The 27,505-nt window shown below is 47.0% G+C and overlaps 2 protein-coding genes across 9 annotated transcripts in view; one reads left to right on the forward strand and one right to left on the reverse strand.

Annotated features, from left to right (window-relative positions):
- Positions 1-17,426, reverse strand: part of Ngef (neuronal guanine nucleotide exchange factor) — a 96,712-nt gene extending 79,286 nt beyond the window's left edge. The window contains exon 1 of the mRNA XM_032901562.1: positions 17,173-17,426. The gene's annotated coding sequence lies outside the window, so the exon portion shown is untranslated. The remainder of the gene's footprint in view (positions 1-17,172) is intronic.
- The window catches only part of Neu2 (neuraminidase 2), an 85,523-nt gene that overhangs the window by 45,567 nt on the left and 12,451 nt on the right, over positions 1-27,505 (forward strand). The window contains exons 1-3 of one of the 8 annotated variants that reach the window (XR_004387742.1): positions 21,705-21,742; positions 21,965-22,073; positions 22,911-23,696. Coding sequence is in view for 1 of the 8 variants with exons in the window: in XM_032901564.1 (XP_032757455.1) it covers positions 22,046-22,073 (28 nt within the window). In the remaining 7 variants the exon portion in view is untranslated. Of the gene's footprint in view, positions 1-5,782; positions 5,908-17,455; positions 17,596-21,564; positions 21,684-21,704; positions 21,743-21,767; positions 22,074-22,910; positions 23,697-27,505 lie in introns of those variants that run through there. The other 7 variants (XR_004387744.1, XR_004387738.1, XR_004387741.1 and 4 more) reach the window with 7 other exon arrangements.

Genomic DNA, 27,505 nt, shown 5'->3' on the forward strand with positions numbered 1-27,505 from the left:
TCCTGAATATAAGACCTGAAACTATGAAAATACTAGAAGAAAACACAGAAGAAACAAGGACTGGGCAAGGGGTTTTTGGTTCAGACCTTAAAAACACAGGTTACAAAAGCAAAAATACGCCCAAAGGATTTTTTTTTTTTTTCTTTTTTTTTTTTTCAGAGCTGGGGACCGAACCCAGGGCCTTCCGCTTGCTAGGCAAGCGCTCTACCACTGAGCTAAATCCCCAACCCCTGCCCAAAGGATTTGATCCAACTGATGGGTTTCTTCCCAGCAAAGGCAGAACAAAGGGAAAACTCACAGAAAGGAAGGGATCATTCGTCCACTGTTGTCTTAGCTGCTGTCCTGGTGCTGTGAGGAGACGCCATGACCAAGGCAACTTTTAAAAGAAAGCATTACTTAATTGTTTGCCGATCGTTTCAGACGGTTAGTCTAGAACTACAGGGAGCATGAGGACAGGCAGGCATGGTGCTGGGGCAGTAGCTCAGAGCTCACTTCTGATTGGCAAGTTGCAGGTTGGGGGAGGGATGGGTAGGGAGAATGGGCCTTGTATAGAATGTTGAAACCTCAAAGGCATATGTGACACATCTCCTCCAAGGCCATACGTCTTAATACCCTTAGAAACAGTCTACTGACTACATTCAAATACCTAACCATACGAGAGTCATTCAAACTACCACAGCTATCTATGTACTGCCAGAGGGTTGCCATCCCAGGATATCAAAGGAACGTAATACAACAGGAACAACAACAGAAAGATTCACAGCCCAGTTCCTTAAAGTGTGTGCTGATTTGAATAAAAATAGCCCCATAGGTTCATATATAAGTGGTACTACTGGGAGGTGTGACTTTATCAAAGTAGGTGTGGCCTTGTTAGAGGAAGTATTTTACTGGGAGTGGACTGCGAAGTTTCAAATGCCCAAGTCAGGGCCAGTGCCTCTCTTCCTGCTGCCTGTCAATCCAGATGTAGAGCTCTCAGCTATGTCTCCAGTACCATGTCTATCTGAATGCTGACCTGCTTCCCGCCATGATGATAATGGACTAAACCTCTGACCTGTAAGCCAGTCCCAGTTAAATGCTTTCCTTCACAAGAGTTTGGCATGGTCATGATGTCTCTTCACAACAATAAAACCCTAACTAAGACAGTGGGCAAAGGACCTAAGTAGACATTTCTTAGAAGAAAACATACAAATGGCCAACTGATGTATGTTCAATGTCACCAATCACCAGGAAAGTATAGATCAAAACTACAGCCAAATGCCAACGTAACCTGGATAGTGAGGTCCTGGAAAAGACAAATGTGTAGGTAAGGACATGGAGAAAATGAACCTTGACTCCTTATGAAAAAACTCCATACAGGTTTTTTCAACCATTATTAAAAGTCTTTATGGAGTTCCTCAAAAAACCACATCATGCAAGTCGTATGCCCACGTTTATGGCAGTATGAGTCAACGCCGTGAACGGTAGAAATACCCCAGATGCACTGACTAATAGACAAAGAGTGGTGTACGCGTATACTAGAATATTTCTCAACCATGAAAAGTGTTGATATATTCTATGTCATGAGTGATTCTTGAACAGAGTTTGTCAGGTGCAGAAAGCCATTCACAAAGGGCCACACATTTTAGATTGCATCCAGATGACACATCCGTGACAGGAAACTGGACAGAGACAGAAAGTAGGTGAGAGTTATACAATAGCCATGGAATTATCCATTCTAAATGTGTGGATTCTATGGAACCTCAATTAGGTTGTCACTTAAAAAAAAAAGATACTGATAAAAGTTTAGAACACGGATTAAAAATCCGTGTGGGGGAAAATCCATTTAAATCCACAAAATCAATCTCACCAAATGAGTTCCAAAGGAACTGAAATCTGAAAGAGCTTTTTCAAAGCATGAGGTATTTTAAAGACTCTAGAGGTCCCAAATCTTGTGGTACAAGGTACCAGGAGCAGAGTGTGGCATTGAGTGTGAAGCTCAATGAGTGTTACCACCCCTCACCTCTGCCTGGCCTCCCCCTGCATAAGCCCACTGTATGGCGTTCTCTTAGGGCCTCCTGTAAACTAGGCTTGCAAAAGACTAATCCAGGAGCAATCTTAGAGGGGTCCAGCAAGGAGGGGTGGCGGGCCTCTGTCTGCCCGGAGCAGGGTGTCTGGCCAGTGTTTGGTGGTGATTAGCTTGGGATGAAGCTTCTAGCTAAGTATGTAGAGCCGGCCTCTGTCTGAGTTAGGATTTCCATTGCTGTGAACAGATACCGTGACACTCTTATAAAGGGGGACATTTAATTGGGGCTGGCTTACTGGTTCTGATGTTCAGTCTGTTAGCATCATGGTGGGATGAAGGACAACCATCCAGGCAGGTGTGGCGCTGGAGGAGCTGAGAGTTCTACACCTTGATCCTAAGGCAACCAGAAGACTGGCTCTAGGACCTCAAAGCCTAGCCCCACAGTGACACATTTCCTCCAATAATGACACACCCATTCTAACAAGGACACACCTCCTAATAGAGTCACACCCTGTGGGCCAAGCGTTCAAATACATGAGTCTGTAGGAGCCAGGCCTATTCAAACCACCACAACTTGTCTGTGTGTTCAGAGAGCTGCCGGTCTAAACAGAGCACGGGAGAAGGAGCAGGAACCCTCAACAGGGCCAACATTTTCTTTCCTCAAAAGAATAGTTTAAGCTGGGTATATACACCTGCAATTCCAGCACTAGGAGGTGGGAGCAGGAGGATCAGGAGTTCAGGGTTATTCTGGGCTAGATGAGACCCAGGCACAAATACAAAAGAAGGAGCAGATGTGAGTCTATTTCCTCCTACAGCTGAATGATCGAGCCCTCTGCTTCCCATTCCATAATGTGCAAAGCCCTGACAATCCCTCGGAATGTGACACCCAGCTTTCCCCACAACAGTAAAATAAAAACATGTATTAGCAGTGAGGGGACAGTCACAGCTCTATGCTGTCACCTCCATCGGCCTCACAAGTCCTGTACTCTTTCAGGGAGCTCCCCTCATGACTGATGGAGAAGAAGATTTCAGACTTACCTAACTTGAGGCAGAGTTGGCCGTTTTTATTAAAGATATTACCGTCTAGGCTCAATTGTGAGGGTTGGGAGGAGAGAGACACCCAGAAGAAGACACCTGAGTGTGGCACAGACTCCTCAAGGGACAGTCATGGTTGGCTGTCCTGCTGTTAGCCCCAGATAACATCTGATGGCTCTTAAACTTCATCTGCAAAGGTTGCTAGGAAATCTGGCCTCCTTTCTTCTTTTGTCTCTCATGTTAAAGATTATGGGGTGGTTCTGAGATGCTTGGACAGAGCCAGATCTGGATAAAACTAGAATGGAGTAAGGTATGTAGAATGCTATTCCCTTGGAGTTTTGTGGTGATGTTTCTAGAAAATTGCAGGCTTCCAGTTAACTGTGCTGGAATGCTGGTGGGAAGCTTCAACCGGGCTTCAGAGAGAAGGGCACCTTTCTCTTCTCTGGTCCCTGTGATTTCCCTTATCTTTCTATCTTCCCTTGATGGGTCCCTAACAGGACAACAGCGGTTCTCAACCTTCCCAAGGCTGCAACCCTTTTGTACAGTTCCTTTTGTTGTGGGGACCCCAAGCATAAAATTATTTCTGTAATTTTACTACTGTTATGAATGGTAATGTAAGTATTTGATATGCAGGACATCTGATTTATGACCCTGTCTTTTGACACCACCCTCCCAAAGAGGTCACCCCCACTTGTTGAGAATGGCTGCCCTGGATAGTTTGTAAATGCCCTCTTTGGCAATTGAATGAGGCACCCCACCCTCCTCTGTAAATGGTATCCTCACAGCAGGAGTAGGGCAGATGAATTTACCAAAAATGGCAGCATTAGTTGGAGATGTGTGGGTCAACAGCTTCTCTCTGGTTTTAATTAGCCAGCCTAGCCTGTCATCTGTTGAGGACTTTTTTTTTTATTAAATTTGTGGGGGGAAAATGCTTCAGCTAAGGATAAATGCCCAGCGCTTTAGTCTCTGGAGCATATAGGGGAACCCTACGTCCTTCCCCTGTGATTAGGCTTCATATACTTCATGTACTTCTCAGTTACTCCTGTGTGTTTTTAACATTAAAACAAATATCATCAAGCCGGGTATGGTGGCGAATGCCTCTAATCCCAGCACGAGGGAGGCAGAGGCAGGAGGATCTCTGAGTTCAAGGCCAGCCTGGTTTACAAAATGGGTTTCAGGACAGCCAAGGTCACACACACACACACACACATACACACACACACACACACACACACACACACACACACACACACACACACATTGTCTTGAAAAAACAAAATCAAAACCAAAACCAAACCAAAACAAACCAAAAAGAAGTCAGTGGGTTTAGCCCACTCGCTCACAGTGCCACATTAAGTGTGCAGATTTTGCTGAATGTTTACTGATAGCTGAACACCCAGGAGTAACCAGACCCAGATTCCAAAGGCATTCAGGATTGCTCTTCCAGAAGCTTCCCAGCATCCCCTCCCTGCCCTCAAGGAAAAGACTGCCTACAATAGGGCCTCTATGTACTGGGGACTTTATGAGAGGTGCTTGTGAGATATGACCATGATGCCTGAGAATTGCCTGATTATACTTGGTTCTCAATCTCTCACTTTGGTGCCCTCGGAGTCCTCTGGAGAGTTCACACCAGTTTTGACTCAGTGATACTGGTCTGGAGCCCTACAGTCCAAATGTCTGAGAAGTCCTCAGAGGCAGATCTTTCTTGAAAGTCTCTGTCTGGAAAAGTAGCCTGGCCTTGTTACCACTGTGCCTCCATCAGGGGCAGCATGTGACCATAAAGCAGAGAGTGAGGGCTACAAGATCTTTAAAAATTAGTTTACAAAAGAACAAAAAACGCTTGGTAAAGAGAAAGGCTGAAAAACCTAAACAGAGGCCCACTAAATCCAAGACCTGGCATGGGCACAGAGGGACTCTCTTGTCTCAAGGTGGCCTGTGGCTCATTGTAATATGAAAATATGCGTCTCTGGTGGAGATTCACTGTATTGTCCTAATTTATTCTTGTTGCTGTGATACTTTAACCAAAAGCAACATGGAGGAAGAGTTTATGCGACTTGTGATTCCACATCAAAGTCAAGGCAGAAACATAAGGCAGGCCTGCTTGCAATTTCATACCACATTACCTCTGTCCATGCATCTGACTTCACAGTCAATGAATCATGACTTCACAGTAGGAACCATGGGAGAAGCATTGGCTAGCTGGCTCACAAGCTAGCTTATACTCATCAATTTTCTTACACAGTTCAGCACCACTTGCTTATGGAATGATGCCACCCACAGTGGGCTGAGCCCTCCTACATCAATTAACAATCAAACTAGTTCCTCACGGGCATAGTTACAGGCAGATCTGATGTAGGCAATTCCTCAGTAAAGGTGCCCTTCCCAGATAATTAATTCTAGGTTGTATCAAGTTGGTAGTTAAAGCTCCCACAGATAGATGCTGAGAAAGCATGGTATGTAAAGTTGTTATAGAGCTACACCTAATAGAGAGCATGCTTGGAGAAGCTTGTGTTATACAAATGAGGGGGGAAAATTGGTCCTGCGAAATGTAAGACACCTCCCTCCCCATTGTTTGTGCATTAGGACAAGTTGAATGGTTCTACTTTGTGCTTTCTACCCTGTGGGTTATCCTTTTAAAGACAAAACAAGAAACAAAACTGTATTGGCTTCTGTTATAACTGTGTTTCTCTATTATTATTATTATTATTATTATTATTATTATTATTATTATTATTATTATTACAGGACCCAAACCTAGATTCGCACTGGAGGTGACCTCTGTACCACAATATTAACCGAATGGCATCTCTGGATCTCTGGACCAGGTGGAGACCCGACACAGAGTCCTGCTGTGACACTGGCCTTTGTGGGTAGGCTAAAAGAGTTTTAACATTACTGTGCCCCCTTATATGGGGCTTGGGCCTTCTGGCTTGTCACTAATCTCCCAAACTAGGTAGTGTGTAGAGTGCACACTCTGTAGAGTGTGCAAACCTCTGGTAGAGATTCCAGGTATAATTTGGTCAGACCATATCAGAATTCTCCAAGTTCCTGTCATACAGAAAAAAAAAAATCTTCCCTTTCCCTACATTGTCACCAACTTGGGTCAGAAGGTGGTGGCCAAGACAAGACCTTCTGGAAAGGAAGCACTAAGTCTCAGACCTCACAATCTTTAAGGCTGGCTGGTTGCCGGAACTGTCCACTGAATTCCTTTGCTTCTCACTACAACCTGGGAATGGAGACATGTGGCAGGAGCCTTCGTGAGTTCTCCCTGAAGCTCTGAGATGCTCAGGAACTTGCCTAAGATCACACAGCTGGGAAGTGGGTAAGGCAGAGTTAGAATCCAGGTCACAGCACAGAGGAGCAGCTGCCAGCCACACAGGATGGGGAGGAGACTCCTCCAGTTGAGGAAGTTTAGTTGCTTTTACCAGAGAGCAGATGTCAGAGGCAGAGACCTAGGACAAGACCATGAGGCTACTGAGTCTTCTCTGCTTAGTACTCCTCCTCCCATACTGTGCAGCCCTCCACACAGGGAGCCCTGGGCAATCTAGGGGTAGGAGCACAAAGCAGGTCCCCTCAGTGTGTCTGTGGATGCCCCCCCCCGTTGGGGTCAATCTGAGACCAGTGGGAAAATTCCACCACCAACCTCTGAGCACAGAAAGACCCCTCCCTTCCAGTAGGAGTAGAGTTAGTTTAGTTCCTGGAACAGCTACAAGCCAAACTGTCAAACAAAGCTACCTGTGACTCCCAACCAACCTCCCCTTGACTTCCAACCATTCCCCCCTGGAAAGTCCAGAACAGTCCACTGACCACGAGTCAGTTTGAAGGTCACTTCGCCCTATCAATAGTACCCTGCCTGGTGACCATTGTTTGAATTCTGCCCCAATTGTTTGCAAGGTATATAACTCCCTGTCAGAGTCTGCTCAGGGTCATCCCACTTCAAGGGGGAGATGACCCTGAGATATCAGAATTAAATTCCTCTTGCTTTTGCATTGATCACTGCCTCCATGGGTCTCATTCAAGAGGTCCTAGAAGAGGTTCAATTTGGACCTCACAATATAAGGTTCAGCATGGGTCCCTCACTGTGAGATTGGCCTGTCCCTCTCTTCCCTGGCTTCCCCATCATCCTAAATATGAGCATGCCCTCCTCTGGCCTCTTTTCCTTCTGCCTGTGCAGTGATAGCTCAAGGATTAAGAAAGATCATGGTGCCTCTTTCACTGCACGGGCAAGGCTTAAACAAATCTTACCAGCTAAACGGATGGTCCACTTATGTAAATTACTTTTATTTCTCTGTGTGGAAAGAGTTGAAGATTGTGAAATATAGATATATAATGGGCAAAGGTTGTTTGAAGAAATAAATCGAGGGATTGGAGGCTTTCCATTTGTACCACAGTAAAATGTATTCTGTCTCAGCATTGGCTGACGGCTGGACTGAGAGGCAGTCCCCTGTGGACGTGCTGAAGGCAGAAGCCCTTCTCAGCTGAAGGCATAAGGGAAGGAAAGAACTCAGCCTTCTCCCCAGTTGTGTTTCTTTGGTTTATTCATTGTTAATTTTTGAGATAAGGTCTTACACTGTAACCCAAGGTTGTTTAGAACTCTCTGGATTGCCCAAGCTCACCTCAAATCAGGGCAATCCTTCCTCACACTGAGACAAAGGCATAAGCTAGCATTCCAATTTGCCTATTTTTTTCTGTTCTTTCTTTTTGTTTTTTGGGGTTTTTTTTGTTTTTGTTTTTTTGTTTTGTTTTTCAAGACAGGGTTTCTCAAGACAGGTTTTCTCTGTCCTGGAACTCACTTTGTAGATTAAGCTGTCTTGGAAGCTGTGCGTTTAGCTGGATGTGATGGCTCAAGTCTTTAATCCTAGCACTCAAGAGACAGAGGCATACAGATCTCTGATTTTGAGGCCAGCCTGGTCCACATAGCTAGTTCTAGTCCAGCTAGAATTACCTCAGATCCTGCCAAAACAAAACAAAACAAAACAACAATAAAAAAAAGAAAGGAAGGAAGGAAGGAAGAAAGAAAGGAAGGAAGGAAGGAAGGAAGGAAGGAAGGAAGGAAGAAAGAGAAAGAAAGGAAGGGTGTGATTAATGGAAGGAGTGATCTGGGTACAAGAAGGAGGCCTAAGGAGCAGCTACCTCAGGCCACAGCCTTGGCAAGTGCTGCACCTACCTGAGGGCATGGCTGGCTGTCCCTGACAGAGAGAGGAGGGCTGAGCTTGTAAAGTGCAGAGAAGACCACGGGGACTTCCCATGGCCACACAGGGAAGTAATGGAGAACCACCAGGTCTTTAGGCAGTCTGAGAGTGGCAGGCTGCTCATCTGAGTAGCTGTGACTCATCCATCGGGAATTCCATAGGACTCAGAGAGGCCTGACAATATCAGGGTCAATATTGGTGTCCGTCTGCCAGGACTGCCACAAAAAAAAAAAAAAAAAAAAATACAGGACCCAGTGGCTTAGCAGAAAAGTGTAGCTTCCTAGCTCTGAGGGCAGAAAGCCTGAAGTCAGGGGGCCAGCATGGTGGGACGCTAGTGAGCCCTTGCCCATGGCTTGCAGATGTCCCCTCTTGTTCATCACGTGACCTTCCCTCGGTGTGTGGTGGTGGTATAGGGGATGTTGTTCTCAGAATGGACACTACCGTGAAAGTAAATGACTGACATTCAGGAATGTGAGCAGAAGAGGAAAACTCACCACGGCCACATGGAAGGGCTTTTCAAAGTAGAGTCAGGAGGTTGTCCTTAGGCAGGGACTCACAGATCAGAGCTCTGGCCCCTCCCCCTGTGACCCAGCACCTGGCACACCCACGCTGGATAAAGGCATGAGGCTTTACCCAAAGCTTGGCATGCAGACCCAGAACTTGTGGGACTGGCTCTGTGGGCGTGTCCGTTCTGCTGATGCCTTTTCTGTCTTCTTTGGTCAAGCAACCTCTGTTCCTCCTCAGAATCCAAACTCTACTTTCCCTGATGTTCTTGTGCCTGTGTCTCTGAATTATAATTCCTACTTTTAAAAAAGTATTTGTATCCCCCAAAGTCACAATTCCTGAATCACAATTCTTAAAGCCACAATAAACTCCCCCTTTCTTAATGGTGAGAGATGTTTTAGTCAGGATTCTCTAGAGGAACGGAAACAAGGGGAAGGATTTGTTATATATATATATATATAATATATATAATATATATATAATATATATATATTATATCTGTATAATTGTATATATACAAATATTAAATGAACTTTAAAATAGCAGTGCTGGTCAAATCACACCTGAGATGCTGAGAACCCCGTGCTTGGTCCTTGAGGCCAGGCACCTCCATCTATTGGTGAAGTCTCAGAACAGCTGTCTCTCACGTTAGGGATAATGATTGATAGTCACTCAGTGTGAGAGGTGGAGTGCCTCAGTAGTCTGGCACACTTCCTTTCTTCAGCAAGTACCCTTTGCTCCAGCAGTGATCTTGTTAAACCTCTCAGAGCATCCAGCCTCTCCCTGTCTCTGCTGGTTGCATCTCAAAGACCTCTAAGAAAGCCAGAAACTGGAGGAGGGGAAGAAGGAGGAGGAGGAGGAGGAGGAGGAGGAGGGGGGGGGTTCCAGCCTCTCATTTTTGAATCCTGCCTCACCTCTGTTGCTTCCTCTTTCCCTCCCCAGCCTGCTTGCCTCAATTCCTGGGAGAATCTTCTGTTCTGACCCCTGTCCACCCGCCTCTTTTCTTTTTTTCCTGGAATCTTCACATCTGTGCATTCCTTTGGAACAGGCTGCACACTCTCTGGAGCCTGCACCCTCCAGCCCTGTCCAGCCCTGACCAGTCCTTCCCAACTTGTCAGCCTTGACTGAGGGCTGATGTGAGCAGGAAGTACTACACCTCAGCCTTAGGACAACCCACCAGGCACTAGGACCTTCTTGTACAGACACTGGGGAGAAAGCTCTTCAGGGCTAATAGACAGAAAACCACTATATCCTGGGGACCCAGAAAATGTCCACACTGAGACCGTCATAATAAAACACATTGTGCCATGCTCCTGCGGACAGCCGAGATGTGGGTGTACTTGTGGGCAGGAGGGTGCAGGTATGTGTATGACGTACAGTCCAGAGACAACCTCAGATGTTGCTCCTCAGGCCCTTGATTTCTGAGACATGGGATTACAAGCCCATGACACAACAAGCTTTTTTTCTTTTAATGTAGGTTCTGGGAAATGAACACAGGTCCTTACACTTACGCAACAAGCACTTTATTGACTATGTCTGGGCTCTTCCCTTCCTACCATAAGCTTTTCTGGTTTTTGTCATAGTTTTGGTTTGTTGTTTGTTTGTGTGACATAGGATCTTGCTACATAGTCCTAACTGGCCTGGAATGTGCTGCGTAACCCAGGCTGGCCCTTGACTTGTAGGGATCTCTCTGCCTCTGCCTGACCTCCTGACCGTGCCCCGACTCCCACCTCTGCCTGGAATTACAAGTTCGAGCCACTACATTCAGCCTCCATATTGACAACTTTAAAATTGCCCTGTTTTTAGGCCCTGCTAGTCCTTCTGCCTCCTCCCCATTCACCCTCACCTTTTCTTCTCTTAGCTGTGCTGCCAAAGGGATTCCAAGGCTGAGCACAGCCCCTTCCCTGGAATCAAATTTTATTGAGTACTTACTTCATGCTGGTTGTGGGAAGTCAGTTCCCATCTGCGACTGTCTGAAGTGCCACCGACACGGTACCAAGGCCCCAGATAAGGACTGCTGCTCCGTGCTCAACCCTACCTTGAAACACCAACTGCTCCCGGCCCAAGGCTGCTACTGCCTTGTTCCTTCCATGGTGTCTCTCCAACCCAGAGGGTTGTCTCCAAACCTCTATCCTCCCTCTTACACAAGTATCTTAAGTACTTTCTAAGCTGACAGGGTCTATTGGGAAATGATGAGGGCTCAGATCTGTAGTAGGCCCACGACCTATCACCAAGGCAGCCAAAGGTTGCCTCGTTCACTCAGGCCACTGTGACAGTTTGTGACACCTGGTCCTCTCCTTGATCCATCATCCACTGGGGGGTCTGGGAAGGGCTCCCTCAGCTTCTGTCATTTAAAGGTGAGGGAGCAGAGCCTGAACCAGCCTGCACCAGCCTATCCATGTAAGGACATCCACAGCCTTATTTCTGGGGTCCCCCAAGCGTCTGTCTGGTTGCAGACTTCTTGCCCTTCTTCTCTATTAGCAGAGCCGGGGTGCATAGACCACCTCTTTGCCAAGACAGACATTACTATGGGGCCATTACAATGGGGCCTTGCTGTCCAGAACAGATCCTTTGGGCTTCAGCATAGAACAGAGACACCTTGTGCTTGGATCACATTTATTTGCCATTCGAAAGCCCGGCCAGGAAGCCGGCGAGCAGTGGGCCTGCTGGAGCCTCACACTCAGCTTTCTCATCCTCTCCCAGGGATGCCGACTCCATCAGCTGACTTGAAGCATTAACCCTCTCTCTTCAGTTCCTCTATCTTACTCTCTTAGCGGCTCTGGGACTCCTAATGTCTGGTTCTGCTCTCATGGCAACTCCTCAGATGTCTCCCTTCTGTGAGACAGAGTAAATGGGAAGTATTTGTGGGGCTGTCCCTGCATCCCAAAAGCATGCGTGTATATCTCCAGCAGAAGCAGCCACACCCCAAACCCATCCTTCTGGGTACTCAGAAGGTGAGGACCTCCTGACTGCATATCGGCCCTCTCGAGCTTGCTGTTTATGAGGTTTCTGTGGTGATTAAACTGAAGAGGGCCACATTCTCAGGCCTCCCAGTGTCTGGGACTGTGGTAGAGACGCTCAAGGCAGGTTCTGACGCAGGGAAGGCAGGTCTTGCCTATTGAAAAGGTGAACTTTTTTTTCTTTCTCAAAGTATATCAGGAGAACAGCAGCCAATGTTCTATTTGTGTCAAGTGCTTAATAAATGGCATCTCACTGAGGGTTCAGAATGCCCAAAGTCAGACAAGCCTAGGGAATAGCTTAGCAACTGGGGACTCCTCTTGGTTTGGGCTATATACCAATTATCTCTGCTAATAATACACTTAGCAGTCAGCACTGTCATTTCCTACAGGCACATGCATACATACTACTCTGAGCAATGCTCCTGGCAGCCTGACACCAACATAGGACTCCTACTTGCACTGGTATGTACCACTCTCTGAACAGTAGAGTTTTTCCTCCCCATAACAACTATCAAACTCAGATCCCATTCAACAGGGCTCTAGTTATGTATCGACACAAGGGTAGGGAGTACATTCTGGCCTAGTCTAGTCTGGGGTCTATGTGCAATAGGGAGAACTTTGTCCTTTGAGTGAGCTTTTAGGAAGCTGTTTACCTGTTTACCATCCTATGCTTATGTATAATCGGGCATGCATATGATTAGAGTCAGATGAATTATGGGAAGGGGTATGCACTGTGAGCAGAGATTTACATAATCCACACCTGCCAGTCAAAACGGAGAAACACCTGTGCTATACACCGTAGTAGCCGAACTCCTCCATCTCTTGAACTTCATCAAAGGAATCCCCAAACGAGGGCTTTTGAGTACTCTTCTGCTCTTGAGGCCCACTGTCAGTTTTGATAATATACTCAAACTGTACTATTCTTTGTTTTGAATACATTTTTCTTGTTTTGAAAATCTTGTGTGCCTGCAATTCATTCTTTGAAAACACATTAAAACCTTGGAAGCACCTGGTCCAGATCCCAACCCCAATGACAACTCCATACAGTCACCAAAACCATCTTTGTTCTGCTTTAGAAAGGGACATGAGGGATGTTAACTGACTCGTGCAAGGAAGTGAGAGAGGATGATGTTCAAATCAAGGCTACTGGACTGAGGCCAGTGTAGCTCAGAGTCCAACTTCTCACCTGTTTCTTGCCATCCTGAGTTTAAAACTAACAGCCACCAAGAACACACAGCCTTTCAGAAGGCTGGAGAGGACCTGAGATGCATCTCAGTTGGTAGAATGCTTGCCTGGTATTCACGAAGCTCCGAGTTCTGAGTTTAATCCCCAGTGGTGTATAAAGCAGATGGGGTAGGTGATACAATTCTGTGATCCCAGCCCTCCGGAGGTGGAAGCAGGGGGATCGGAAGTTCAAGGTCATTCTCTGATATATATCCCATTCAAGGCCAGCCCGGGATACATGAGACCTTGTCTCCAAAAAGAAAATAAGATAGGGGCTGGAGAGATGGCTCAGCGGTTAAGAGCACTGACTGCTCTTCCAAAGGTCCTGAGTTCAAATCCCAGCAACCACATGGTGGCTCACAACCATCTGTAATGAGATCTGATGCCCTCTTCTGGTGTGTCTGAAGACAGCTACAATGTACTTATACATAATAAATGTTTTTTAAAAAAAGAAAATGAGATAGTAGTGAATTAGAAAAGGACAGAGATAAGGACAGAGATAGGTACTAAACCCTAGACTTACAAGAGGTTGGCTTGAGCACCCATAGCTGGTGCCTGCCAGGCAACCCAGTGTTCAATTCCAGCTCTAGCTGGTTATGGGGCTCCAGCAGGCACAGATCAGGGCGACAAATGGCACAAATTGTCACCTCAAGAAGGCCTGGAACAAGGCCTCACTCTGCAGGACAACCGATTCTGCTGTTTATCTTGCAAGATCTTGGCCAACCTCCTGCACCTCTTCGTTTTGTCAGTTTCTATGACAATGCCTCCAACAAACACATGTCAGCCATGTTTCCCCCAAAGACAGCCAGACAGATCTGATTTCCTTTCCTGTGAGCTTCAACACAGCTTCATTGGAACCCTACACTAGAAAGTCTTCATTTCTTGAGCTCGGCTAGTAGCCCAGGGTGACTGCCTTCAAGAGATGTTGCTTTCAAACTCACAACCTACTGAAAAGAGGCCAGAAACCCATGGGGGAGCTGCAGGCAGCAATGCTGATCATTTCAGACGACTGGGAGACCTGTCCCAAGGCCAGATACCCTTTTAAAATAAAAAAATTCCAAGAATCACCAGTAAGAATCAAAGGTAACTCCCTAAAAAGGAACTCTGCAGAAACAAGGCTTCTTCTGTCCAATGTCCTAGTGTCTGTCTGGGAAAGTTTCGTTTGAAACATGGCCTTATACATGCTCACACTTCCCCTGACTTCCAACCAAAGAATATCCAGGATGATATAAGATACTGTACCCAAGGTTTTTAAAACTGGAAATAGTTGAGGGACTGTCTTAGTTAGGGTTTAACGGCTGTGAATAGACACCATGACCAAGGCAAGTCTTATAAAGGACAGAGAGTCTCCAAGTCGAGTCATTTGGAGAGTGCCTGGAAAGGGACAAGAGAGGCTTGAGAACCCTGAGTAAGGGAACAGAGAGGGGAAGGAAGGACCACATTGAGTGTAAGGACCCTTACCCCCAGTCCCATCTGAACTAGAGGCAGTCACCAGCAGCTGACAGCCTAGGGGAACTCAGTCTCACATATCCAAAGTCATCTCCCTTCAGAGTTTCAACCTGTCATGATGGAGACCCTCAGGTATGCCTCCCTGACTCAAACAGGAAAGATCCTTAGCATTGGGAGATCTCCCAAGCTCCCAGCCTCAGCTCAGGTCCCCAGCTACACCTTCCTCTTTTACTGTTGTCCAGATAAATAGACTAAGGAATCCGACTCCCTCCCGATGCCAAGTTACACTCCTACATCCAAACAGATCCCTACTTAGATAATGAACCAGCAAATCATTTTGGGGCTCTTTAAGAATCTAGATGGTGAATATTTCAGCTATAGCCTATGGTTGACACCATGACTGATGCATGCGGTTCCTACCAAAGAGAGGAAAGTGATAAAGGCACAGTCAACCTGCTTGTCTATAGCTGAGGGGTGTGTCTTCTGGGAGGACATTGTGTGCATGTACAGAGCCCCCTCCCTAAGTCCATGAGTCCCATGGATAGAAGCACCTCTCCACCTTCCCCTTACCTCAGCAATCCTACTCACCAAGCATTCTTCACATAGGCTTCTGCTTCCCCCAGGAACTTCCTATTCCATTCATCAAGACACCAACCCCTCATCCCTAGGAACTTGAAGCATTTAGCTAGAGTGAGCGTGGGAAGTTACCTTATTTCCAAGTGCACTCAGCCAACCCATCAGCCATTTCCCCAACAGAAGCTCACCATGGGACATTCTTGAAAAGACCTCTTGTCAACGTTCAAACTCATTGTGGTGTCCCTGGCAGCAGGGCCACAGGGACTGTTGCTACCCTTAGGAAACAGGACAGGCTGGGTGTCTCCCTGAGCATTTTCTCTGCTCTGGAGGCTGAACCCCTGCCCATGGTCTGACCTCTCCCAGAATGACCAAAGCCAAGAACAGGGGAAAATTCATCCTGGGTCTTGGGCTGCCTTGCATAGACCCTTTCTCCTGGAGCCATGGCTAGGGACCCTAAAGAGACACCCTCAGTTGGCTTGGCCCAAACCTCTTCCAGTCTTGTGACGCAGTAGCTATGGCTGGAGTGAAGTCACATCCTTTGTTCTGCTCAGGGAGGGGCTTCCCGTTGGCCTTTGGGTTGGGGCACAGAACTGTTTCATCTCCTCTACCAGCCTGATGGTCACTGTCACTTCCCCTATGTCCCTAGCCCACCACCTCCAAGCCTCACAAGTCCAGGTATCCAGCAATTCCTGATAACACACACACACACACACACACACACACACACACACACACACACCCCAAGGTCTCAAGGTCTCATTTAATAACCTGGGCTGGCCTTGAATCTTTTACCTCGGTCTCCTCAGTGTTTAGACTACACACCCCACACACCACCTCTCCCCGCTGGAGTAAATTCCTTTCTGGTAGGAGAGGGAATGTCAGATACAGAGCTGGCAGGCTCACTCTCTTCTTGGGACAGAGTAGCTCCTGTGTCTGGTGGAGCCATTAGGCTGAGTAGCCATATCTGGCCACTTTGGGATTCTTGGACAGTCACAAGTTTTGACTGGGTGGTTTGCCCACTTGTGTGAGCTTGGAGAGCTGAGGCCAGAACCTCCACGGACAAAGTAAAGTTTGAGATCCACTGCCTTTCCTATGAGGACCCCTTTCCTATCCGGGCCACCATATCCATGAAAATCTGTGGTTGGTCAAAGAGTGGCCTGAAAGTGTGGTCAAGGAAGGTGGCCTATTGTCCATTTTTATGGCCCAAGATGCTGGAGTCTCCAAGGAGACTCTGGCTTCTTTTTGAGGCTAAGTAACACCAAATGTGGACCAGGATGAAGAAAGGGAGAGGGGAAGGAAACATGGCAGGGGACCCAGCCAGAGCCTTAATGTGTCTCTGCATTAAGACAACCATTTCTCTCAAAGCAACAAGACGTTGGTCACTAGCTGAGACAGCCGAGTAGCCAAAACTACAGAATCCCAAGTCCATCTCCCTGCAGCTGATGGCTTTGTGAATATTTCAAATATTGGTGAAGACAGGAAATAGGAACCTTCTATTGCTATATCCAAACTGAGTTTCCCCAACCAAGTCACATCATACTTCTGGTTTTATGTCCGCCAAGTACACAAATCTGGAGGATCCTGGGTAGGGTCTTTTGTCCTGAAACGGTTCCTGAGCAGGGCAACAGCACAGAGGCTGTTACTCCATAGCTGTGATGTCTCCTCCCACTAGAGCACTTTGTAACCCTGAGATTTAAGCCAATGACACATAGAAATCACAGCACTTCACAGTCTACATATACATTTACAACCAGGGAGTGCCCTGTTCTTGGAGGGCTCTGCAGTTAGTTTAACATGGTGCTTCTGCCTCTCTGAGATTCTTCATCAGTTTTTGGCAAGAGCTTCTGCATGTTCCTATTGCACAGCGCCCTGTGAGTTATTGACACCTGTCCTATGTACTACAGTGCCTCCCTAGTCCCCCACGGCTGGGGATAGAAGAGCTGGAAGGAATCCACCCTGCTTCATGCTTCACAGATGTTGAAACACACCAGGCAGGGAAAGTCACAAAGCCAAGATGGGCCAGGAGCTCACAGGTATAGCCAGGACCTCATAGGTACAGCTGGAATCTTGCAAGAGTAGCCAGGTTCTCCTTCCCATTGACGGTCTGGCTGCTGCCTCTTAGTTCTTTCTCAATCAGTGCTCACAGCGCTCTGTACTTACCCAGTAGTGACCTCTACTCTACGTCTTCCTTGATCTCATTTCATTAAAAAAAAACATATATTTTGCTCACCTTCCAGCCAGAGGTTCCTGGGTGTTGGGCCCCCTCATGCGTGTTTCAGTGTCTTCCTTTCCCATGCGCCATCCTGTCCAGGCACCTCAGTGAAGGTCCGTGTGTCCCCACATAACTGCACAAGCTCCTGACCTGGCCCTGAGAACTACAGTTTGGAAAAGCTTCCCTGGGAAACATTCCTGACCTTCAGACCTGCCTCGGCTATAGCTGGCCCCATGCCTGGGTCAGGCACTTCCTGCCTGGGTGTTTACCTTGCTGAGTGCTCTGAGCCCAGGCAGGGAGGCAGCCACACACCTTCCTAGAAGCCAGGCAAGAGGGGAGGTGCCACTGAGGTGCAGGTTGACATGACCAGAACAGTTCCTGGCTACAAGGTAATATTGAAAGTTGACCAAAAATGGACTCCCTGGGTCTGAGATTGGGTAGGTAAGTGTTTATGGTCCTCCAAGGTTCTGGTCACTTTTGTGTGAGTGTGTGTACGTATGTGCACACACACACACAAGTCAGAGGTGAATGCCAGGTCTCTCTCTCCTTGCTCTCTGCCATATTTTTTTTCCTTATTAAACCCAGAACTCACTAATTGGCCAGGTTGCCTTATCGGCCATCCTCCGAATCTTACCTGCACCCTCCTGTCTCAACCTTTCCTTGTAGGGGATTAAAGAAACACACTGCCAGCCCACAGCCCATTTTTCTTTTCTTTCTTTCTTTTTTCTTTCTTTCGTTCTTTGTGTGTGTGTGTGTGTGTGTGTGTGTGTGTGTGTGTGTGTGTGTGTGTGTGTGTGTGTGAGACTGTTGTGAATCTTCTCAAGTTCTAGTGCACATATGACAAGCACTTTGGCAACTAAGCCAGCACCTCTAATCACTTTTTGGGATGGCCATCAGGGCTCAGCTTGACATCTCAGATAGGGGACACCAGCTGCTCTGTGCCAGAGGTCTTAATCAGTTGTGACTATTACTATGAGTTATGACTAGTGACAGCTCCCTTCTGCCTGGTGTTTACTGTGTGGCTGGCACTGAACTAAGCATGTTGCATAACCTCTCTGTGCAGCCCTGAGCTCTCACTACAAGTTGAGAATCAGGTCCATTTTAAAGACACATACGCGTATAGACAGACATCCATTAGCCCATCAGCTTGCCCAAGCCACGTAAGGTAGTAAGCTGCTCCAGAGTTTTAACCCAGACCAGTGGGTACCAAAACCTTGGCTCTTAACCCATTGCTTTCATTCATCAATGTTAAGAGCTACACTGACCGTATTTATGTAAGTCTCATAAGAGCTATTGTCTTTGTGACCAACCGTTGGTAATAAATTAACCCAACTTGTACTGCCAAGAAGCAGGGCACACTTGTAATCTGGGTTTCTGTGGGTCAGGACTCTGGGCTGGGCTTGGCAGTATTCTCTCTTCAGGGGTTCTCACTGGCTAGAGGCAAGGTGGCTGAGGGCCAGGCCTCCTCTATACAAGGCTATGTGGGTAGGGCTCCTCTTCCAGGCCTCATGGGGTTGTTGGCAGGTCTGTGTTCCTCCTTGGGGGGTTGCTGGACTGAGGGCCTAGTTTCCTGCTGGATATGGCTGGGTGCCCTGCTCTGTTTTGTTTGTTTGCCTCTCTGCCATGACACCTAGCTGCATTGAGACTGCCGAAGATTTGGAAGATATCTCTCTCTCTCTCTCTCTCTCTCTCTCTCTCTCTCTCTCTCTCTCTCTCTCTCTCCTTCCCCTGCCTCTCTGTGCTCACACACTCTCTCTCTCTTTTTGCCTCTCTGTGCCTGTCCCTCTTCAAGGACACGTGTGCATGCATGTGTGATGTGAGCATGCTCAACTCTGATAGTCCAAAGTTGACGTCAGGTGTCTTCTTTGATGAGTCTCCACTTTATTTATCGAGGCAGGGTCCGTCCTTAGACCTGGAACTAGTCGATTACAGCTAATCTAGCTGGCTTACCTTGAGGAATCATCCTTCTCTGCCCCGAGTGCTGGGCACACCCATGCCCACCTAGCCTTTGTGTTCTGAGGACCTAAATCCTGTCCTCACATTTGCATGCCGAACACTTTCCTCAGCTGAGCCAGCTCCCAGCTCCATAGACTTTTGTGATTTGCTAGGGGGCTGGGAGGGGGGAATGACATTAAGTGACACCCCATCACTTTGCCATGCTCTGCCTGTTAGAGAGCAGCCATTAGGTACAGCCCATATATCACAGTAGGGCACGGATGCAGGAAGTGGGCATCATTGAATCTCAGATGTCTGCCTAGTATGACATCGATTGCCACAAATGTTGGTTCTGGTTTTCGCCACTGAAAGCCGGATGGAAGTAATCCACCCATCCCTGCTCTTTTAAAAATAAAGCATATATATTCTTACTGACTTACAAATCAAATATTACACAGCCAGATGAATTCAGTCACTCAAACACTTTGCCCAGTCCAAACACACACACACACACTCTCTCTCCATATATATATATGTGTGTGTGTATATATATATATAGAGAGAGAGCGAGAGATCTGTGTGTATATGTATATAGTCACATAGATTAGGTATAGACACAGACGTATCAGTGAACTTTTATTCATTTAGAATGGCCATAGGGCTTTACTTAGAAGCTAACTTTCACTATCAAATGCATTTTTATTCACTAATTCATCAATACACACTCACATCAAAAACAAACAAACAAGAAAACAATAACTCTGACCTGGCTAGCTCACTCTTGGGCATATGCCCCCAAAATCCAGAGCCTACTTCACAGACATTCGCACATCCATGTTTATTACTATTTAATGCAAGGAAGTGTCCGCCAGCGGAGGGAGAGAAGATGAGAACATGGGTACCTACACGAGATGGAATATTATTGGGTATGAAGAGAAATGAAATTTTTAGGGAAGTGAATGAACGTAGAGAGTACAATGTTCAGTGAGGAGACCTAGACTCAGAGAGAAGAAAAGACTGTGTTCTCCCTCATCTGTGGGTCCTAGCACATAATGCACACATGTGTGTATGCAAACAGGTGTAAGTTCGTGAATTAACTTATCTAAGAATCTCCATTGTCTTATGATAAGGAAGCCAGATATACAGAGAGATGTTTGATAGTTTACCTAAGGTCACATACATTCTCCCGATAATACAGAAATGCTGGTTATGACATTCTGTAATAAAGACATATTTCTGCTCAAAAGCAAGGTCAGCCTCCAAGTGCCACAAATGAATAGCTAACCATAGTTGGTGAACTATTCTATGTAATCTCTGTTGTGTTTATTTTATATATTTAATTTAAAGGTTTGTTTATGTGTCTCTTTGTGTATGTCACGTCCATGTGGGTGTCTTTGAAGGTCAGACGAGTGTGTTTGATCCCTTAGATCTGAGGCCTTAGGTGGTTGTGAGTCACCGATGCAGGTGTTGGGAACTGAACCAGGTCTTCTGCAAGAGCAGTAAATACTCTTAACCCTTGAGCCATCTTTCTAGATGCCCACCTCTCTCTGTCTCTGTCTGTCTCTTTGTCTCTGTCTGTCTCCCTACCTGTCGCCCTCCCTCTCTTTCAAATCCGCATATATGCATGATGTGTATGTATATGTGTGAGAGCACGTTCATGTGTAAATATGGGCTTTCGCATGCCGTCCATGTGAGTGGAGGTCAGAGGATAGCCTTGAGTGTCAGGCCTCACCTTCCCTGTTGTTTGGGTCTCTTGGTGTTCACCAGTGCATAAGTCAGCTGGCCTTCAAGCTTCCAGAGATTCTCTGTCTCTGCTTCCTACCCCACCATAGGAGTGCTGGGATTTCAGATGCATGCTGCTGTGACCAGCTTTACATAGGCTCTGGGGGTCTGAACTCAGGTCCTCACATTTGCACAGTCAGAGCCACCTCCTTCCTTTTATTTGCTTTAAGTAAATGCCTGTGAGAACACAAGCATCTCATCCTTGTGGGATGCAACGGGAAGCTTGCAAAGGACTTACAGGACAGAAGTTAAAAAGTGTCCCAGGCTGTGGCGAGGAATTAGCATTACCTACGGGAAATAGAAGCGTACACTGGAGCCACATACGGGGTCTAACTCTTAGCTACCCATGATAATCAGAAATCCCAACATGGAAACTGAGAAAGGTATTTGAGAGTCTCGGAAGCTGTAAAAAAAGGAAGAGGCAACTATGGGGAAGGCCTCTGTAACCAGGAACACCAGTAAGAACAATTCATCACCCCTGAAAAATGCGGTGACACACGAAAACTGTAAAACCCTTGAGGTAGCTTCCCATGAAGGGTGACAAACAGGGAAACAGAAAGGACAGAAAAACAGAAAACACAGATTCTAAAAGCAAATGTGTGAAATGTTTACCCCTAACATGTTCCACAGTGTGTGTGAAATTTTTACCCCTAACATGTTCCACAGTGTGGACATTAAATATTTTTCCATCAGGTAATAGCTGAGCAAGCTAGATGTCTGTAAACACCGGAGCTGACCGGAGGACAAGGTTAGAACCGGTTGTCTGTGAAGAAGGCAGGTGTTCTGCTGGGGTTAACTAACAAAGCAACAGTCAGAGGCCTCAAACAAGAGGGCTTTATTATCTTACAGTCATAGAGGCTCAAAGTCCAAGGTAAGGATCCAATAGGTTTGGCTGCTTCTGAGTCGGTCTCTTTTGAACTCTAGAATTGAAGTGACTGCCGGTCTGGTTCTCGGCTTGTGGATGCCTGGATTCTCTGTCTTCGTGTGATTTTTCTTTTATGTATGCTCAAACCTGCTCTGTAACAATATTCTCTCCTTAACAGGCACCAGTCAGATCCCAGCTCATACCTCATTTTATCTTTCCTCTTCACAGAGTACAGTCAGTCACACACTGAGGCACTACCGGTTGGGTCAGAGAGCACCAGCTTAGGAACTGTTAGGTTCAGTTCAGTCCATGATAGTCCAGCCTCCTAGTTTTACTGGTAAGTCCAATGTCTACAGATTTCTGACGGTGTGACGTTGGTCCACTCGCCTGTTTTCTCTTTTGTAAAACAGAAATGACAAACAGTATCTATGAGGTACAGTTGCTGCTAGAATTATACACATTTATGCATATACAATTTTAAAAACTAAGCACAGGGCTGAAACAATGACTCAGCGGTTAAGAACACAGGCTGTTCTTCCCGAGGACCTGGATTTGATTCCCAGCCTTCGTCTGTCTGCTCACAACCACCTGTAACTCCATTTCCAGAGGATCTGATATCCTCTTCTGCCATCTGCCAGTACCAGGCAAACCCGTGGCCTACATGTGTACCTGTGAGTGAACACCTCATCCCATAAGATAATAAAATAAAAAATTAAGTGTGAAAATATTTAAAGACATAAAGAAGGGGAACCTGTAAAACAAGGATGGAAAATCTCTGTGACTTCAGAAGTCACTCTGGGGAGCAGAAGGGTGACAGCGGGTCAATCCTCTGCATCTTTTTCCTTGCTGACAAGAGACAGAGTTCTCATGTAGGAGGGATAATAAGATTCTAGCTGTTGGTCAGAGACAAGGCTTTGGATCCCCTGTGGTAGGAGCTGGCTGAAGTCTCAGCGTCATGAGTTTAGTTTGAAATTTTCTTCCATCCTAGAGAACACAGATTTTGCAAGATTAAAGAATAAGGTCTCAGCTGAAGTAACCAACAGCCAAGAGAGGATAAGAGGGGAGAAGGCCTTGGCTGTGTTTCTTCTAAGCTGTGTAGGAGCTTGCATTGGGAGAGCATATAATTCCTTGTACAATTAAACATTTTTTTATTTTAGTTTTTTTTTAAAAGCAGATTCAGAAAACAAAGGAGAAATTCTAGGACTGAAAACATTAAAGGAGATCCTAACTGGGTGTGGGGGTATACATCTTCAATACTAACATTCAAGAGGCCAAGATAAGCAGATCTCTGTGAGTTCCAGGGTAGCCTGGTTTGCATAGCAAGCTCCAGGCCTCCTGGGGGCTACACAGCGAGACCCTGTCTTCAAAACAAAATTTGAGCTAGACACTACTTTATTAGGCAGAAAACATAGAAAACGTTCACGACACCCGCCACCGAATAAAATCATGAAAATGTAGGAGCCGTTTACCAGGCCGTTGGGAGGGAGAGCACTAGAAGTGGAGGAGACGCGGTGTTCAAAGAAATAACGAGTGGGGATTTTCAGACTTGAAGAAAGAGAATGGGTTTCGAGTTTGGAATGTGTGCTGAGTCCTAGACCAGTTCAGAGGAACTCACACCTGAACTCACATTCAACTCAGAATGCAGCCGCAGGACACCGGAGATAAAAGAACAATTTCAAATGCCTTCAAAGAACTGAGAGATCCCATCAGCCACTGACCTCCGCCAGCCATGCACTGTCCTGTCACCAGGAGGCTGTACTGCACTATCTCCTCTCCTTCCAGAGAGCTCTCCGCAGGCACTCTGTCTCTGCCTTGGGACATTCTCCTTTTCTTCTCCGGGCTGCCTCAAGAGGTCCCCCTGACCCCTCTTACCCCCTCATTTCTTCTCAGTGAACCATGGCAATCCGCCTGTATTGTCCCTGCCTCTCTCTGCTCCCTCAGCTCCTCCCACATAATTAGGCGGCCCTGAGACTCATGCTTCTTCCTGCCCAGTGAGTGTGGTGCTGGCTACACGCGATGCGTGTAACAAAATTTTGTTGAAGCGAATTTGGAGTTTATATTAAGAGATTTTAACATAGAGGTGAAGCCCTGGAGTTAAATAAAAAAGACGTTGAGGGAGAAAGTAAGGCATACCATAGAATGTGGATGTGGGCATCTCAACAGGGAATCACCCTCTGAACGTACTTGAACACTTAACCTACTTCTCCTTTGGACCTAATATGTTAAATTTGCACATGGAATCAAGCCCATATGCATACGTTTGTTATTTTTTTTTCCCTCGGTGATTCAGCTAGGGAAAAGTCAATGAGTACCCTTAAGCCATATTTTATGTCCATGAGGTACCATAAACCTCTTCATGCCTTATCTATTGGCTGGAGATGAGGAAGCTTCAGATTTCCTGTAGCAGAAGTTGGCTGGATTCCTTCCTTATAAGGAGTTTGGTTTGGAATTGTCATGCACTGTAGTGGTGAATTAGTCAAACTGCTTTGGCTCCCAGCGGGTTGTGTGCAGGAGCTGTACCTGCCCAGGAGCTCTCTGGTGGAGAATGAAAGACACACACACACACACACACACACACACACACACACACACACTAATTTTGATATACCTTGGCTGGGCACTTCTAAATTTCCCCGAGGCTAGCAAACACTCCCCTCCTGTATTCCTTTGTTAATGGCTTTTTAAAATCTGTATTTCATCTCTACTACCCCAGACTCAATTAGGGAAGTGCCCTGATTGGCCAGTATCCTGGATCTTTATATGTCAGCAGGCCTTTAAGTTTTATCTTTCTGCTTTCCCATCATGGCTCTCTCCCCTCTCTCTCCCCCCCCTCCCTCCCCCCATCTCTCTCTCTCTCTCTCTCTCTCTCTCTCTCTCTCTCTCTCTCTCTCTCTCTGTGTGTGTGTGTATGTTTGTGTGTGTGTGTGTATGTTTGTGTGTGTGTGTGTGTGTGTGTGTGTGTGTGTGTGTCACCCTTTCAATCTAAAAGTCCAGTCTGTCTTTCTGCCCAGCCACTGGCTGTATGTCAGTTCTTTATTATCAATCGACGCCAGCTGGAGGCAGGGACCCTCAGGTCTGGAAGTGCGGCTTTCTGGGAGCTGAAATAAGACAAAGCCTTAGAAGCCATCCCCAACATCGTACCGTAGTAGACACGGATGTTGGCCAGGTTAGAATGCAAGGTTTGTGCAGGGGAATGCAGTGTCCTCGGAGCCCAGAGGAGGCACTGGCTCTCTGGAGCTAGAGTTAGTTATAGGTGGTTGTAAGCAGCTCGACAGGGGTGCTGGGAATCGAATCCCAAGCACTGAGCCATCTCTCTGGGTCCTAATTTAATTTTAAAACATTCCAATTATCATATTTGTATATAATGCTCTGTGCTTACACACACACACACACACACACACACACACACACACACACCCAGCTTACCATCCCCTCCAACGAATGTCCTCTCCTTTCTCCTTAACTAGTCCCTCCCCTACCCTAAAGCCCCCCTCCCTCTCTCCCCTCCCCTCCCTCCCTCCCCCTTCCCTCCCTCCATCTCTCATCCTTTGGCTCCTAGAGTTCTCCTGTATCTCCTTCCCCATGTGATACAGATGTCCCATTTAGGGCTAAGCACTCAGCTGCCACTAAGCTCTTTAACCAGTTGTGGGTCCCCGCTTTTACCATCCCTTTAAGATTGTTAGGGTCAACCTTATTCCAGTTCTTGAGACTGCGCTGTAGCATGTAGTAGTTCAAGGGACATGATGGGGTGGGAGGAGGTGGCAGAGAGAAGCACCAGGACCTTGGGAGTGGAGAGGAACATCCCTCTCCTCTGCCTTGGGTTCTCAAGATCTAATGGCTTGGAGCTCTGCCTCCCAGCACACCTGTAAGTCCCTGGGGTGAGCACAGTCCCAGGAGAACTGGAAAGACTGCTTTGAAAGTCCAGTTCTTCTGCAGTTACCTTATCTGGGGTTTAAATCAATTGCCTACCAAGTCCCTGCTACGAACACGTCAGAGATTATGTCCTCTTACATCTGTGGAGTAAGGTCTGCCTCCTTAAGAGCTCTAAAAATAGGCCAAGCTATCGGGCAGAGAAGGAGCTGGCTCATGCGAATAGCCGGCTTTGGCTTCTTTTGCTTCAAATCCCTGTTCAGGTTAAAAGCAAGAACAAATGGGTCTTCCCTCCCTCGCTTGGATTACTAGCTGGAAGGGAACTGCCTTGCCTGGGGACTTGTCTCCACACTCCCAGGGATAGGACTATCTGCCGTAGATGAACAGAGGGGACTTGAGGGGAGGCCGAGGTGAATACATCACAGCTGTAGAAAATAAGGAACGGCTGTCAATCAGGAATGGCTCACCCCCCCTCCCCCCAGCAGCCTGCAGAGATGATGGCCATTAGGGCTCTGTGGACAACAAAGTCAGCATTTGTGGTGCCAATGCCCAGGCTTAGCAAACCATGCATCTGTCTGAGTCCATCATTCCAGTCATCCTGTCTGGGGTGGGGGTAGGGGTGGGGGTAGGGGTAGCTGGGAAAGTGAAAGGAAGGAAGAAGTTATGGGAAAAAGGAAGCTGGGACGGTAGGAGAGAATGCTGGCAGAGCAGGAAAGTCCAGGACGTGCTGCACAGGGACCCCAAGCAGCCACGTGGGCAGAGCTTTCTTTGCTGGCCTCTAGCTGTGGCCATTTAGGTGTTTGTGTGGACATGGGCCCCTGTTTATGCTGTGGCATTCAGCATAGCAGTGTCCCTTCATCTTCCAGACTCAGCTCTGGGTTGCTCTAGGTCCTGTCCATGCAAGCCTAAGGGTGGACCACCCTCAGCCCCCCAGGCTGGTGCCTTTCAGTTCTGAAGGCTTGGCTGCCGCCAACTCTTACATAAGCTTGTTTGCCTCTGAGGAAGCTTGGGTAAGGTCCCCTAGGGACAGAGAAAAGTTTTGGGAGTACTGGCTCCTGGCAGCAGAAGCAGAGGGCAGGAGAGACAGAAGGGAAAAGGAGAGGTGTCCCCACACTAGTTGTCTCTCATGGAGATTGCCCCCAGAAAGTGAAAGGGGGTGCACAGAAGAAAGAAATTAGAAATAGCCCAGATCCTACTTCCTGGCTGTGCCAACTGTCAAAGGCTCAGAAAGGGTGTTGGGAGGGGATACACACTGAAGTTTCCAGGTTCTCCTGTCCCAGGACAAGGAACAGCACCAAGGACGCACAGTAGGTAGCTAAAATAGTTTATTAAGAAAGAGAAAATTCTGATGATGAGAGTAGGCCAGGGAGCAGGGTTGTGGTGGTTTGCATATGCTTGGCCCAGGGAGTGGCACTATTAGAAGGTGTGGCCTTGCTGGAGGAAGTGTGTCACTGTGGGGTGGGCTTGGAGACCCTCCTCCTAGCTCCTCCTAGGATGCTCAGTCTGTTCCTGGCTTCCTTCAAATGAAGATGTAGAACTCAGCTCCTCCTGCACCAGGCCTGCCTGGATGCTGCCATGCTCCCGCCTTGATGATAATGGACTGAACCTCTGAACCTGGAAGCCAGCCACAATTAAATGCTGTCCCTTATAAAACTTACGTTGGTCATGGTGTCTGTTCACAGCAATAAAACCCTAACTAAGACAAAGGTCAAGAGTCTCCTGATCCTTTGTAGGCGTTTACACAGCGCCAGCCATTCTGGTCTGCATTCTCAGTGCCGTGTTTGTTACCTGTGGCTTAGGTAGGGGAAGCTCTCCAGTCTTTTTATGCCAACTGGCTTCTTTCACAAATCCTGATGTCTCCCCGCATGTCTTTATTCTTCTGTTACATAAACTAACAAT

Source organism: Rattus rattus, chromosome 4 (genome assembly GCF_011064425.1).
Source record: "Rattus rattus isolate New Zealand chromosome 4, Rrattus_CSIRO_v1, whole genome shotgun sequence".
NCBI lineage: Eukaryota > Metazoa > Chordata > Mammalia > Rodentia > Muridae > Rattus > Rattus rattus.